The sequence below is a fragment of the Megascapheus bottae genome, chromosome X (genome assembly GCF_031878675.1).
Source record: "Megascapheus bottae isolate mThoBot1 chromosome X, mThoBot2.hap1, whole genome shotgun sequence".
Taxonomy (NCBI): domain Eukaryota; kingdom Metazoa; phylum Chordata; class Mammalia; order Rodentia; family Geomyidae; genus Megascapheus; species Megascapheus bottae.
The window spans coordinates 94304885-94320877 of record NC_143547.1 but is presented as its reverse complement, the minus strand read 5'-3'; the positions used below and the strand labels follow the sequence as shown (position 1 = coordinate 94320877).

Genomic DNA, 15993 nt, shown 5'->3' with positions numbered 1-15993 from the left:
AAATATTTCTTGTGTATCAAGATTTGGCATTGATCAATTAGAATTTAGTTTGTAATTTAGCATTTGTGGTAATAGAAAAACGACAGGCTTATTTCTGATTCAAAAGTGTTTCTAGACTTTTGTTCCTCTTTGAAAAATGAAAGAATTGGTTACTATTCTTCATTATGAAATTCAAGTAGACATATTCCAACTATTATCTTATATAAAATGATCAGCCTTAGGGCTTATATTCAGTGTTAAAATTGGTTTGTATTAGGCAATTAGTCAATATTCAAGTAACGGAAATCTAATGGAGCCAGACACATTCAACTCAAACATTTGCAAACCAGAGACTAATACTTCCTCAATTTTATTCATATAAGAAAATTATACACTTAAGTGGGGCTCACTCAAGAATGAATTGCATCCATGTTTACCAGTTGAACCAGGTGACATTTTATTTTACCAGCTCAGAGATCCTGTAAATCTCTAAAGCTTTTATGACGTTGTGAAAATGGTGCAAAGTTGCCTAAACCCACAGCAAAGACGACAAAAAGATACACTTAATGTGTTGCCTGCATTAGTGCTCCTTCCTTCCACCTACAAAATTTTGCTCACAATATTTCTAATCAGTTGATCTTTCTGAAAATGCTTCCTTTTGTCTCTTTCACAACGTGAAAAAGAATGCCTTAGATATACAGATTGTCTTCTGTTGCTCAACTGCGAACATTGCATGGAAGAAGGTTGATTTTTCCATCTTTGAGATAACAGCAAATCAAGCTCAAAAATCATGGAAGGCTCTGAAATGATCAAGGAGTAGAGGTATAATAGAACAGATGCCCAGCTGCTATGCTAGAAAAAAAGACAAATGGTGAAGTGCCTAATGATTTTGAAAAGATTTCTTTATCAAACATGTCATGTGTTTGAAGGACCTGAGTTGTTGGCATCAGATGTAGGATATCAGCTTGTTAGGAAAGTAAAAACATGATGGCAGCTACATACTGGCGATTGACAAGTCAATTGAAATCACTGATGTTGCTTAACTGAATGTCTTTATTCAATGTGTCTTTGGTCAGAAGTTAACGAAACATCTCTGTTTTTTATTATCAACACATCCAATCAGATGTCATACTTCAATGTGGTTAAATAGTTTCTTTTGTAAAGAAGTTAGGTCTTCCAAGTAATGTTATTTACTGGCCAGCAAATTACATACTCTGTAAATGACAACTGCAAGGATTTGAATCTAGTTTCTCCCTGTGAATTCTAACTGGGCAATATTGGTGATTTTTTTGTCAGTCCTGGGGCTTGAACTCTAGGCCTGGGAGCTGTCCCTGAGCTCTTCAGCTCAAGGCTATAAACCTACCCTTGAGCCACAGCTCCACTTCCAGTTTTCTAGTGATTAACTGGAGGTAAGAGCCTCATGTTCTTTGGTGTCTGAGCTGGCTTTGAGCCGTGATCATCAGATATCAGCCTCCTGAGTAGCTAGGATTACAGATGAGAGCCACCATGGTCAGCATCAAATACTCTTTTATCATCCAAACTCCTGGCTCTGTTCCTCCAATACACTCCAAGTCAATCAAAGCTTGTGAATTCTTGCATGACCCCTCCAGCCTTTGACCTTGAGCCACTGGCTGGGTGTGAAGAACTGAGAGCTCAAAATAGTTCCTAGGGGTTTGTTTACTGGACATTTCCCCAAGTTGGTTGCCCCCTGAAAAGTCATCTATACCATAATGAAATGAACCTACAAATTTATTGATTCAACAGGCTCCTCGAGGTTATTTAGCAGCTATGGTTATATGAATAAAACAAAAAATCACAGAAATAACTTAAATGGCTTTATTTATGTGAAACTAAAATTGTAGGGATCCTTGGCATTGCGTTTTGATTACAAACATCAACTAAGAAGTATTTGTGTTTCCATGTGGAATGCAGAGATTTGAAAATGATCAGCATTAGTGCATGAGATAATGCATACTGGATTATGAATTAGTCCAGAATTCATATTCCCACTTAGAAATTCTAACTTGGATGGGGTGGGGGGAGGGAAGCTTTTTTGCTTTTCCATCTCACAAATGATTGCTCATCACAGAATGAAACACACCCAAAGAAGAAAATAGTGTTTTCATAGCTAGGGAAGAAGCTACCACTCTTAAAAATGATCACTTCAAAGGTAACAGACATCCAAATTGATGTGGTTTTCTTAGAAAACTCATCAGTAAATCATTTCTTGCACAGTAGGTTCGGCATTAGCCCTGCATTTAGGATAGATAGTGTTATGGAGGGCTGGTTGCTGCATACCAACGTCAGTGTCAAGTTCTTCATCAGGAATTAGAGACTGTCCCGGATACCATGCAGGACAACACTGGCAAAAAAACAAAAGGTGAACTGCAGATAGGTCAAAACAGGTCATATTTTCTTATAGAAAAAAAGTGCTATAAAATGTTTCTTGGTCATTTTACTTTTAAATGGCTAGTTTATAATAAAAGAAGAAAGGATTTTCTTCTATGTTGTTAGCACCTGAAGTTTAAGTGGTCTTTACATAGGTTGTATTTTCATAAAGCATACTAGATGTTATATACACCCTATTAGAGATCAAACGTTAGAAACCTGCCATCTGGTGAAAGGTATTTTTATAGTTGCTATAAAGGCTACATTGCTCTCTAGTCATCTGATTGATAAGCAGGTTGAACTGTGATCAGGATAAAAATATACAAAGTTGTCTAGTTTGTTAGATTAAAAAAAAAGAATTGTGTCATATTCTTGTCATTTATATCGATATTTGGAAGCAGAAGGGTTTGTCATTTTCAAAGTATTATCCTAGGGCAAAAGTAACATTAGTCCAAGAAGCATGAGGACTCAGCCCCCATTTTGAATGTTTCCTGAAAACTTAGTGTTTCAAGCTAAATGGTCCAATAATTATGAGAGAAACCAAACTCCAGTGAGAAAAAGCTGTGTGCCCATGGTGACTATCTTTCAAACAAATATAACAGCGCTGACAGTTAAGCACGTGCATAATTTGGTAGAAAATGTATTCACGTAGCTAACTTTTATGAAAATAAACCCGTTTTACACTACTGAGTTACCCACAGAACACTGGAGAAATGCAGGAGAAACCCTGATGAGTGCATCTTAGTTTGATTTTAAAGACACAAACCAGATTCGGCAGTTCTTAGACACAAATCCTTAAGAGCCAGCAATGGCTAAACCTTTTGTAGTGTAACACTTTTTTTTTGTTTTGTTTTTCTCTTTTCTACACATTTGGTATTTAGAGATTTAACCCCCCAAAAATCTCAAAACCTTAGAGTTCACACTACAGTACGGAAAAAATAAAGTATACAGCAGTCATCCATTTACTTCTTTTGATCTTGGAGGGGGGGGCAAAAATTGAATACACTATCCCAGTGAAGGAATGGGTAAGTATGAGGGAACTGCCCACAAGAAAGGAAAAAAAATCAGTTTGGTGGTAATTTCAAAACAAGTTTTCAAATTATCAAAGAGCTTACAGCTCCTTTGACTTGCAGAAATCACACAGAAGAAAAGAGAAGTGAAAATACTACTTGGCATGGTTATTTTAATTGCTCAGGAGTTTCCAATGGAAAGCCTAACTTAAATGCATAGTCCAAATTCTTGCTCTCGAGCTGTCTTCTTTGTGCACTGAAAAGGAGGAAAGACATCCCCATCAATTGTTCTCTGCAGATAAAGGCGCTGTTTTGTAGATTTCTCCCCGATCAGGGTCAGTCTTGCTAATGACCTGCCCACCCACCTGGGGTCCTAGTGAAGGTGGAGTCTGGAAAGTTCCCCACACCTTGGAGACAAATGATTCTGGGCAAGCCCACTACAGTCCTTTGCTTTGAAAGTTGGTCTCCATCCTGGAGCAATCTAGATAAGTAATGTGGCTCTTTTTTGCCCGGAACTGGGGGTAGGGAATGGCTATAACCTATACTTTGCGATCTCGGGTCACTAACGAAAGACAGGAGTAAATGTTCATTTGTGGTATATTTCCAGCGCAGGAAGCACAAAGTGAGTGCTCCAGCGCCACTAGAGATTTTTGCACAGGGGGAGCTTTAACATGGTTAAGCAAAGTTGAATGAAAGTTTTCGCGGTTGTGGCTGTTTTCTACCCGCCCCCACCTCCCGAATTTCAGCCCTCCAGCTTTTGTGTGGTGGTATACAAAAGCTACGACAATGGCTATTTTTTCCCCGCAGGATCACGTTTAAATGAGATGTTTAGAAAACGGCATCTGGACAACGGGTGGGGTTTGATCTTCTTGTATAGTATATATCTATTGGTCAGCTCAGGGACTTCATTTGGTCATTTTTGTCCGTTCTTGTCACGGCTCTGCTATTGTGTGTGCAGTGTCCACTCACACATTTTTATGGATTTCAACATGTTGTGGAATCCCGACAGGGGCCCACAATTGGAAATGATATGTGCCATGCCTGGGAGCCAAGGGGAAAGATTTGAAGTTGGGATTGAGGGAGTGAGTCGACTTGTGGTGGGTGGGTTTTATGTCTACATCTGGTGGGATCAGCAGTCCCCCAAAGGATACGCTAACTTCACCCCACGCCCCCTGAAAACCCTTCTGTGCCTTCGTTTATTTGATTTGCTTTAAACAATGTTACATTCGAACGTCAGCCACGATCTACATTCTCTGGCTAGGCTTGGAGACTGCGGAATAACAAGGGAATTTACACACCTCCCTAGCTCAGGTAGCCTAGACTAAGTCGATGTTCCTTTTTTTTTTTTTTTCTTTTCCCCTGAGCTACGCGGGGGTTCGTATCCGGCCGCCATGTTCCGTACTGGAAAGCCGCCCCCAAAATGCAGCCCTGTTTCCCACATCGCAGTTCTATCGCCCCCTCCCTCTCGGCTCTGATCGGAGAGGCCGACCAGACGTGGCAAAGCCAAGCCGCTTTCTACTCTTCCCCTCCACCCCCTCGCAGCGAACACCGACTCGACGGCGGCCAGCACTGCGCCTGCGCGGGGCGGCCATGGGGGGCGGGGTGGGGGAGCGGTACAGCCAAGGCTTGAAAAGGCTGGAGCCACGGGGAGTAGGGGAGGGGTTGCGGCCGGGGCCGGAGCCGCCTCTTTCCTCCCAGCGGGTCCCCGCTCAGGCTCTGGCCTGGCTCTCACACGTGCGCGCTAAAAACCCACTTCAAAGTCCGTTCCCGGCGAGAGGGAGGCCTCCTTTGGGTCGACCCTCGGGCCCTGCGCCGGCTGCCCACCAGACCTCGGGCCTTCCTGCCCCCTTTATTCCCGAAGCTGGGAAAACAATCGAGGGAGAACAGAGGAGACCAGGAGTAGCAGCGATCAGCCTTTGGGCACCCCACTAGTATCTTCCACTCCCAACCCCATCCCACCCTCCCCCTATCGCCTAAGGAACAAAATCCTACAGTTACTTTGGGGCTATGGCTAAACTATAGCGTTCGGAGCTCACCATTGTTTGGGCTCATATTGACCCCCAGGTCCGGATTAGGCAGTGGCTGATTCTTGTTTTGCAGACCCGCGAGCCTAATGAGGCCGGGAGGCGATGGGGCGCGAAGCGTCCTTGGAGCCCTGGCGACCGCGGGTTTAAGGCCGCCAAGGGCCCTGTAGGTGGAGGTCAAAGGGTCAGCGCGCAGAAACCACGAGAGAATTGACCTCAGGAAATGAGGTTCCTCCCCACACCCGAGCATCAACCGGGAGTTCCTACAATTTGCTGTGGACAGGGACCAACAAACGACCTGAAGACAGTCATACCAGACTCTCGACCTCAGAGATGTCTGGCTATGGCCCAGGCCAAAGCGAAAATGGACATTTGGGCCAGCCTACGGGCCAGAACCCAAGAACTCCCTCTTCAGGACATAAGCATACTCGCTGGTGACATTGTTTCAGAAACTTAACACATTAACATCACCTTAAAATTCTTCCCTTTTTGTTTTTCTTTTACAGAAATGAGAACTACAGAAGCACGTATGAAATAGGGAGAGACAGACAGAAGCAGGAAGAAAAATCCAGTAGTTAGAAAGGGGAGGGCAGGATACTCAATGGAAGACAAGTGGAGAACATAACGAACTTTCCTGGAAGGCTTTGTGAACTTAAAGCTCAACCACAACTCCCCACCATCCTTTTTCTTACCTAACACCAACTGCCCTGGCTACCCTGCTTGATCTTTAATCTTCCAAACAGGATGAGGACACTTATATCTGGACCTGAACAGCTACCTCCCCTTTTTCCACCTAACACTAGGAATTAATGCAAAGTCACTCATTTTGAAAATAATATTAATGGACCTCAACAAAGCTTTTACCAGGTGCAGAAATGAAAATAAAGAATAAATTATTAAGAGGCCACCCTGGAATTTCAGTTTCACATTTATGACTGAGGAATGATTGCTTATTTATTGAAAATTCCAATTAAGAATGTGCACTCCCAGAGCCAGATTATGGGAAAAGAAAATTTGTGACTTTAAAAAAAACTAAAATCAATAGTTTTGTTGGTCAAAAAACGACAAGAGCATAGGACATAATTTTAGGAACTGTGTTGTACCCAAAATAGAAATAATCCAGAAGAAAGGCAAAACATTGTTGCCATTTAATTGGCATCTTAGGGCATTCTCAATTCTTTCCTGTAAAACTTTTGTTCATTTCAAACAACTACGAAACAATGAAATTTTTCTTCGTTCCTGAAGGATATTTCACATTTTAAATAGGGCAGGCAAGTTTCTGAGTGAATCTTGCACCTAACCATTAAAGGTTCAATTGGACTGTAGCCAGAGTACAGAACTACTGGTGAGAACAGTAAATTGCCAAAGTTCATTTCATAAGTTAAAAGAAATGCACACAATTTAAATTTCACTGTGGCACACATGTAAAGCCACTATTATGAATATACACTTGCTGAATACCTGAGCATTTGAAATGGTCTCTGACTTGAAGTGAAGGGACAGTCTTGAAAAATAATCTATTCTAGCAACCTCAATGTCAAGTTCAAATCTGCAATATATGGGAGAGTGATAGACTGACCAGGTTACCTCCTCAATATCCCCCAATTTCTATAATCATTTCTGTAATCATCCCACCCTCAGTTCATGGCACTCAGGCTTTGATATTGGTGGAGTAAAGTGCAAAGGACACCATTCTTTACTAATAGAAAAAATGCCTCCAAACCAATTTACAATTAGAAACTGTTAATAATTATCTATTGACAAAGATCAGTAGATAACAAAAAAAGATTGCTTCAATTGTATTCTGGAAATAGAACTTCCTTTGAATCTTTGTAAATTCCCTATACATTTCCATTTTTTGATTTATTTGACATGGGAAAAAATCAGGCACCAAAATACGAAAATCTTATAAATAGTATGTGCCAAGACTTTATTTCTTCCAAAAGAATAGTCAACAAAATTCTAGAATTTTAAAATGAATATATACATATCCATCAAAATTGACTGACACCAAAACTCAGAGCATTGCCCCTTAAATAGCAAGAGGTACTTAAGTCTATTCATCACATTTCTAAATACTTTACAATTCCTTATCTCCACCTTGCAGTTATTCATGCAAATTGGTATCTCAATAACCAACAGCATCCTAATAAAAAGTCTCAATACTCGACCCATTTCAAACCCCCCAGTTTCTTTTCCAAAGAACCATTGTAAAAAGAACTGTCTGTCCAAACAGTTGCTTCACTGAAGATTAAATGGATTGTTAACATTTTATCAAAAAGCAAACAACCATTTTTCATTGTTATTGATTTTAATGGAAACAATACGCTTAACATCTTTGCCTACAAATAATGAACTTTAAAAATAACATATTTTGCAAATGATTTTTTTTCTTTCCACAGTATGATTTTGGATCTGCTGCAGTTAATACACAGCTATATAAATATTATGAATAATTGTCATATTATGAATTTAACTATATACAGCAAACAAATCAGCCTTTGCCATTCCAGAATTTAAATGGACTATGTTACTTTTAAGAAGCACTTTAACCACAAATAAGCACTACTCGACTGGCCTGGCTCATCACCTCAATTTCAGAGATATGCTATCTTTTGAAAATATAGAGTGAGATAGATTTGGTAGGCAGATTAGATAAGTCATAGATACAAACATATATAGGTATATGGGTGATCTCTAGATAGAACAGACATGCATCCTGCCGCAATTTTCATTTCTATGTAAGGTAATAAAAAACTAAGGGACATAAAGCTAATTAGGTTACCTTATGTTTCTATATGTAGGGCAGGGATGATTAAATCCAGCTTCTCAATCTTTGAAGTATAAGATTGAGATGTCATGGCCACTAACTGAATTGATCAGTAATATTTGATTTGCATGCCGAAAATCCAGGACAAACACATTTAAACTCGCAGTTAAACAACTATCTGAGCTAGAAATTAAAAAAGGGGGGGTCTTTCCAGATGGAAACTGACACTGTAAGGGATCTTTACGGCAATAGAAAAATAATTTAACAATTAAAAAAGGGATCTGAGTGAGTTATAAATACCAACAAACAAAATTCATTATGCTCATGTCTCCTCTTTGGAGAAGGAGGCTGTTACAAAACAAGAGAAAAAGTCAGTGGTTCAAAAATTGTAAATTGTGTTCTTTCAAAACAATAAAATTTTAATGCTAAAGCAGTTATAATCAAAAGCTGTACAGAATTTGTTAGAAAACATTTATCCATAAATATTGTTCAGTTCCCGGCACTTGCAGCAATAATTAAATTACAAACGATAAATATGGCATCAACGGATATGTATTTACAAAAAAAAGTTATTACAAAAGGCAACTGTATACTAAACGTCACAATCTGTGTAGTCACATCATATCCTCAGCCTGAAAAATTACTGAACAACAGTTTCGACCCCATTAGACAAAGATACATTCACAAGAGTAATGCTTGGAAGAAAAGTTCAAGACATAACAGGACTTTGGCATGGTTTAAGACTGTGAGAGTTTCAACAATCACCACTAAGGCGAAGAAGAATTTCCATCAGTTTAACATCACCACCACCAAGCCTTCTATAACTTCCTCAAGAAACAGGACATGTGTCAAAACGAACTGAAGGAGTTTCAGAATGGGGTGTACGAAGAGCAAGAGGAAGGGGCAGAAAAAAAAAAGCTGTGAAAAGATTTTGTTTAAAAAAATCCTTTGAATGCCAAACATATTTTCTAATCCTGAGAAAAGGGTATGGCTACTTTTGGATCTTGCCCCCAAACCTTCCTGGACCATTGCAATGAACAGCAGGTAGCCCTCTATATGGCCTCTTGCTTTCAAACTCCATTTCCATCTGATTGGTCTCAGTTTTCTTTTGAAAATGCATTTTGGTTGTCCTCAGACGTACCATTCGTTAAAATTGGGAGGAAGTCCAGGGTTGTGGCTGGTGCTAGTTTGAACTGCAGAAGGGGTTTTAGTGGTATCTTTACTGTTTGCAGAAGCTATAGCGGGTGGAGTGGAAGATTCATAGCCTGAACTGGCAGCAGGGGAGGAATCTGACCCTTGAGATTCATGAACCTAAAATTAACATGTATATATTATAATGAATATAATTCCAACTGGCAATGTGCAAGCAAAAACAAGTGCCCAATATTGAGCCCTATAAGAGCAAGACGGCCCAGTGACCCACTTAAAGAGAGAAACACGGTGATCATTTACATTTCTCCATGACTGGTGCTAGAACCCACCTCCCCCCATCTACCCCCTAGCCCAGCATTTTCAACAAACACTAGATTTGATCCTAAGACTGGTACTATAAATGAAATAATTATAATAATGCATTGGTTGCCTTTCAGTCATGCTATTTAGAACAGGCTTTTTCCGTTCATGGAGAGAATAAGCAGTTACTCTTTGGGGGCCCAGATTTCACCAGACTGCTTTCGGGGTAGGAAAGCAGGTACAGAGAAGAGTGGAACTGGGACCCAGGCTGTGGGGGGCGGGGGGGCCTTGGAATGCCAGATAAATGTGTGGGAAATCAGATCCTGATCCTCCGGCCTATTGTTTTATGAGAAGGCTGGGACCAAATCAATGACCCTACCCCGGGTTCGGCGCGGCCACTCTACATTCCCAGGGCAGGCTGAGCGAGCCAGGAAGAAGCAGTCACGGAAGCCTTCAGCCCTGGCGAGCTCCACTTGAGCTTTCTAGTAAATGACTGATTGATAATTCCTCCAGTGATCTCTCCCCCCTCCCAATTCTACTCTCTTCTCCTCCACCCCACCCCCACCCCCAAAATGGGTCCAAGGTGTCACCGCTGGAGCAAATCGGATTTAACGTGGAGGACAGAGGGTTGGCAGCGCGGGCGCTTCCGTTCCGCGGCCTGGTGTAGGGTCGAGTGTTTACAAACCGCCGAGCGCTAATAAAGAGGTAATTACCTTCATGTGTTTGCGCAGGGAACTGGGGTGAGTGTAGGACTTGTCGCACACTTTGCAGATATAGGGCTTATCCGAGGTATGCACATGCATGTGCTTCTTGCGGTCGCTGCTGTTGGCAAAGCGTCTGTCACAGCCTTCAAATTCGCATTTGAAAGGTTTCTCACCTGCAAAAGGCAATAAGCGCAAAACGGGGGAAATGCGATGAGGGTCTCAATCTTCCCAAAGTCCATCAGCCCAAGACTGAGTTCCAGGCGGAGCGCCTACAGGGGAAGGCTGTGGGCAGATCTTTTCACTGGAGAAAAAGAGTGTTGTTTGAGCCCGCTGGGCTGGGAACCAGTGGTCCCGGGGTGGGGTGGGGCAGGGCCCGCTCGAACGAACGTGATTATCCCTTTGTTCTCCCTGGTCTAGAAAGCTGCATTCTTCTAAGAAGTTTTCCCTAAGTTGTGGCTCCTCCCTAACAGGCTCGGGGCTCCCCCAAACTGGAACATTCTGCAACCATCAAGCCAATACAACCAGCCCAGCGGGACAATGGGCAGGGCTAGGAAGATCCCGTACTTTCCCTTCTTTGTACCTTTTAATTTGCCTCTTTCAAATGTAGAGGCTTTGGTAATCCCAGTATTTAATAGGCCTGGTAGTCCTATTTAATGTAAGGAAAAAGAAAACCCATATAAACCCGGGGGCTACAGTTTCACTAGAGGTTCTGTACTGGCTACAAAACTGTAGTGCCTTTTCTACTTTAGCTTTCCACCGAGAGGACTAAACTGAAGCTGGACTTCCAAATAAAAATCGTTCAACAAAAGTAGCCGTCATTTAATTAGGAGATGTGCCAATCAAGTGTAAAAAAGAGCGGAAGTAGCCAAAAGTTAGTTTTCATTAGCATTTCTATGGTTGCCTTCCCGAAATGTGTGCTTGCAGAGGGGAGCTAAGTCGCTTGTAAGCAATCTGCTCTCAACACATTCGCAGTCCCTTCACAGCAACCAAGAAAGGGACACAAAAAGAGGCGGCCCCAGTTTGTTCCTGGGCGCGAGAAGGTTCTAATTAGTTTCTGAGACTACAGAGCCCTCAGCCCGGGAAGTTAGAAGTGGGCAAAAAAAAAAAAAAAAAAAAAGAGTCCCAGGGCGGGGAGGGTGAGGGGTGGACAGACCAGGACTGCGCTTCTTGTCGGAGCGGCCTCGGGTGAAGCGCTGCGGTCTCTGGGGCTTTCCACCCCTCTCCCTCGCTTTCCAAGTCGGCTCCGTGGCAGGATGCACTCGCGGAACGCCACGCACACCTGTCTCCCCACCCCGCCCCTTACCTGTGTGAGTCCTCTTGTGGATCTTGAGATTCTCCGAGCGGGCAAAAATCTTCCCGCAGCCTGGGAAAGGGCATGGGAAGGGCTTCTCGCCCGTGTGCACTCGGATATGGTTGACCAGTTTGTACTTCGCTTTGAAGGACTTGCCCTCGCGGGGGCACTCCTCCCAATAGCAGACGTGGTTGTTTTGCTCCGGGCCCCCCACATGCTCCATGGTGACATGAGTCACCAATTCGTGCATGGTGCTGAAGGTCCGATCACAGCTCTTCTTGGGCCGGCTCATCTGAGCTTCATCGATCCACTTGCAGGACAGTTCCTGCTTGATGGGCTGCCGCATGTAACGGAAAAAGGCGCCCGGCCCGTGGTGGGCCGCCACGTTCACGCCCATGTTCATGTTCATGGGGCTGTAGTTAGGGAACTGGGCGCCGGCTGCATAAGGGTCCGTGCGCGGGCTAGCCACCGGGCGGTAGGGGTCAGCGCGGCCGAATAGCTCCCCACGCAGCCCCAGATGGACTTGGTTGTTGTCCACGTGCCCGGTGGGCGACGGGTGGCCAGCGCCCTGCTCATGAAGCCCGGGAAAGAGCAAGTAGCCCGGAGGCTCCGGTATACCGGCTGGAGCATGTAGACTGCTGGCTGAGCCGGCAAACAGCCCGTGCTGCCCGCCCCCTGAGGCTGCCTCGCTGAGCCCGGAGCCGCGCTGGCGGAATAGAAAGTCGCGCGTGGAGTTGAAGGCGGCCGAGGCAGAGCCGCCGTATGTGGGCACCTGGCTGGCGTGATGATGATGGTGGTGGTGGTGATGGTGGCTCAGGGCGTTGGCGTAGCCTGAACCTTGCGGCGTGAAAGCCGAGCTCTGGCCCGAAGACAGATCGTGAGCCGTTGCTGGGCTCAGCTTGAAGGCGGCGGCGGCTGCAGCAGCGGCCGCAGCGTGGGTAGAATCCCCGAAGGGATTCAGCCCCATGCCCGCCGGGTCGCGGTTGGGCATCTCGTGGTGGCGCGGCGCGCCAAAGCTGCCCACTCCCAGCCCGGGAAACTGTGGGCCTCCGTCCAGGAGCATCGTCATAGATGGGGATTTGTGGACGCCAAAAATTCAACCGAAGTGACGGAGGGTTCAGGCGAAGATCTCCAAAGTGCCGTAGTTGAAGAGGGATGGCGGCTGTTGGACACTGCCGGGAGACCCCCTCGGCGATACCGAGCTGCAACTTTCCGTCGCTGAAGAGTCTCCTGCAGGGGGGAAAGGAGGGAGGAGGGGAAGAAAAAGAAGTGGGGGGAGGGTGGGGAAAAAGGAGGAGGGAGGAGAAAAGAGTCTGGGACTAGATCTGCTTTAACAAACTAACAGAAGCGCACAAAGAAAATAAGGAAAATAATAAACGGAGGGCGGGGTTTGCCAATCCTGTCCCGGGTACAGCTCCTCTATCCCCGAGCGCGGAACTGCGGGACCCAGAGGCTCCCAGGGTCCCGGCCTCCCTGCTGCACTACGCCAAGCGGGGGAGGCCGACCGTGGCCACCGGGTAGTAGCCAAGCTCGAACCTAGCCGCTCGCCTAGCGAGTATCAGCCTCTTCGCCTCTAGAGTATGTCCTTGGACTGATAAAGTCAATCACTCACTCTTCGCACATAAACCGAGCGGGAGGCCCGGCGGCGCGCGCCAATGAGAAACCATCTGGCCTACAGTCACATGACCCCCGGCCCGTCCGCTCATTGGTTACCAACTGAGTGATTGGCAGCGCGGAGCTGAGAACATGGCAGCCGCAGCGGAGCGACCGCAGCTGATTGGGCAGCTGCCTGCCGCCTGGCAGGTGAGGCAGCGGCTGCTGGGCGTCTGCGACTGGGCTCTGCGGGGTTTGCCAGGCTGGAGGGAACTAGGGAGATCAGGCTTTACGCAGCAAGCAGCGGGGCAAAGGTGGGCTGCTTTATAGCTTGCTCCTGGCTCTAAGCGAGTCCGACCGACTACCCCTCGCACAGTCTTTATCCACCTTGACTAAAGAAACTGCCCGGCAAGGACCCTTTCTCACTGAGATGGCACCTCATTTCGGTGCGGTGCTCACTGCCCTGTCCCGCTCGGGTCTTCTCCGCCTCACCACCTGCAGATGTTCTGCTTAGGTAGTATCACCGTGCAGACCCCTGCGTGAGCACAGCCCTTCCCCTATTTTAGACATAGCCGCTGCTTCCACTCCGTACGCCATTGCCAGTTCTTATGGCCCTAAGATCCCACATCCAGCCTGGGTCAACCCGCTGCCGGTGCCAGAGTTGTCGGCAACCCTCAGAAGCCCAAACTAGGAGAAACGATTACAATTAGAGCCGGTCTCCTACACTTCCGTCCGGCTCCAGCCGACTCTTCTAGTTTGAGTACCGGTTGCAATCGCGGCTGTTACCCATTCGCCCTGTGACACACCAGACATGTACAACACAATCTAAGCGCACAGCAGGAAACATGATCGTTACACCATAAACACAGCACCCTACATGAAACACGCACAACACGCCGAACCCGCACACAACAATAAGCACACACGACACCAACAGCGCTATACACAACACCAACAGGCACACAACCAGACACAATAGGGTAAACGCCCACATACAACAACAAGCACGCATACAAAACATCCTGTGATCCTAAAACATGCACACAGCACACTAAACTGTCTACACACTAGACATACAGTGACAATGAGGTTTCCCGATCGCTGCACAGATCATCTGTGAATTGTCAACATTTTTCAAACGTAGAAGTGGCGGAGCGGGGAAGGGAAGAGAACGGCCCAGTTTGCTCTCTTCTAACTCCAACCCTGTGAAGCACAGTGACCTACAGAACTACTTGCCCTTTAAGGAGTTACTTTCCATGGGCGTGTATTGGAGTCTCCTCCTCCCTCCTCTACCCTCTGGTGCTGCGAGGTCTTTCTGGACAAAATGAGCAGGTTCAGGCAGGGTTATAAATCCACTCATGTTTTGTCGGGCAAGACACTTGTAAAGAAAGCAGACTGTGAAAGTGGGAAGAAAAGACCGAGGAAAGAAAAGAAAGAAAGAAAAAAAAAGATGGCTGCAATTGTCAAATCCCAACCAGGGCAGAACCCCAAAGTCTACGCCTTGAGGCAACCTCACAGTCTGGCCGCCATCTCTCTGTAGGAAACAGAACATCTGATCAAGTTCAGAGGCGCCAGGAGAGAGCGCCTCAAGCAGAGCTTTATAACTGCAGCCTTTCACTTCCTGCCCCCCAATCTGCCTGGCCTGGCCAACACCTCACCTTCTTTCTTTCCCTGTTTGCTGGGGAAAAACCGTGCCGACACCACATCCTACCGTAATCACCCCTGCCCATCAAGTTCGCCCCAAACCTCCCTTCACATCCAGAGCTCTCACCCCAGATTGGAAGGTGAGTTCACTGCGGACTTAAATTATTTCATCTACTGAAAACTAGACTCTCCAAGAATGGTTTCATTCTCTCTCAGCTGAGGGTTTCTTGGCGGGGGTAGGGATATTTCAAAGAAGAAGAAATATGCTTAAAATTATGCAAATGAATTCCCTGAAGTCAGGTTAACAAAAAGGAAGGATTGCTTTTCTTATCTTTTCCCCCTTCCTCTTTATTTCCTTCTTTTTCTATTTCCACCTCTCATTACCTTCCCATCAAACCCCAGAGCCTCTGGGCATGTAACTGATTTGAAAAAGTTTGAATTTCCACACTGAGAGCCAATCCTGAGGTTTGGGGACCGACAAGGGGCAGCTAGTTCGGCCAGAGATGCTGCAAGACTTTCTGGGATGTCTAGGCGAATGCCCTGTTAAGGGAAGACTTGGGGTGATTGGGATTCTCGGAGGACAATCCCAAATGGGACTACGGAATTGGGGCGGGAACACAGGAAACTCCTTTTTGAGGAAGAATCTCGAAGGCAAGGCTGGAGGATGTTGCCACCGGTGACCTACCGAGAGCCCAGTGTCCGTTTTGATGCGGTCACATTCCGATAATTAATTGCCTCCAGCACGTGCTCTGTAGTCCCTGGAACAAAAAGGCATAATTCAATTAGATCATCAACCGAGAAGTGAGAAGGTGGGGGAAATGCTTGTTAAGGGGCCGACCAGAGGCGGTTCAGTTAGGCCAAAACCCCAGCGGCGGTGGCGGCGGCGGCGGCGGAGCACTTCCCTAAACAGCCAGGCCCAACCCAGAGTGCGTGGCTGAGAGGGGGTGTCGCTGCTCTGCGAGGCGCAGGGGTCCCAGATCCCCCCCTCTCCCACCCCGAATGAGGCTGGCAACTTTGTGAACAACAATACAGGACGTGAACAGTCTATTTCGAATTCCATTTCAATTGATTTGGATAGAGATTGCCTTCCGTGGGGACGAAGAAGCCTGAGTCTTCACAACATAGTAGGCAAACCTCT

General features: G+C 45.7%; 1 protein-coding gene across 2 annotated transcripts; it reads right to left on the bottom strand.

The window, feature by feature from the left end:
• Window positions 1-2191: 2191 nt before the first annotated feature.
• Window positions 2192-13191, bottom strand: Zic3 (Zic family zinc finger 3). Of its 2 annotated transcripts, none has more exons than XM_090327030.1 (3): window positions 11631-13191; window positions 10337-10500; window positions 2192-2341 (listed from the first exon to the last, which is right to left on the bottom strand). In XM_090327030.1, exons 1-3 carry the CDS (start codon window positions 12685-12687, stop codon window positions 2192-2194), a joined length of 1371 nt encoding a protein of 456 aa, XP_090183156.1. In that variant the 5' UTR covers window positions 12688-13191. The 2 variants fall into 2 exon arrangements, with proteins under 2 accessions (XP_090183156.1, XP_090183155.1); XM_090327029.1 differs by lacking the exon at window positions 2192-2341 and adding an exon at window positions 7340-9482.
• Between the last annotated feature and the right edge of the window lie 2802 nt (window positions 13192-15993).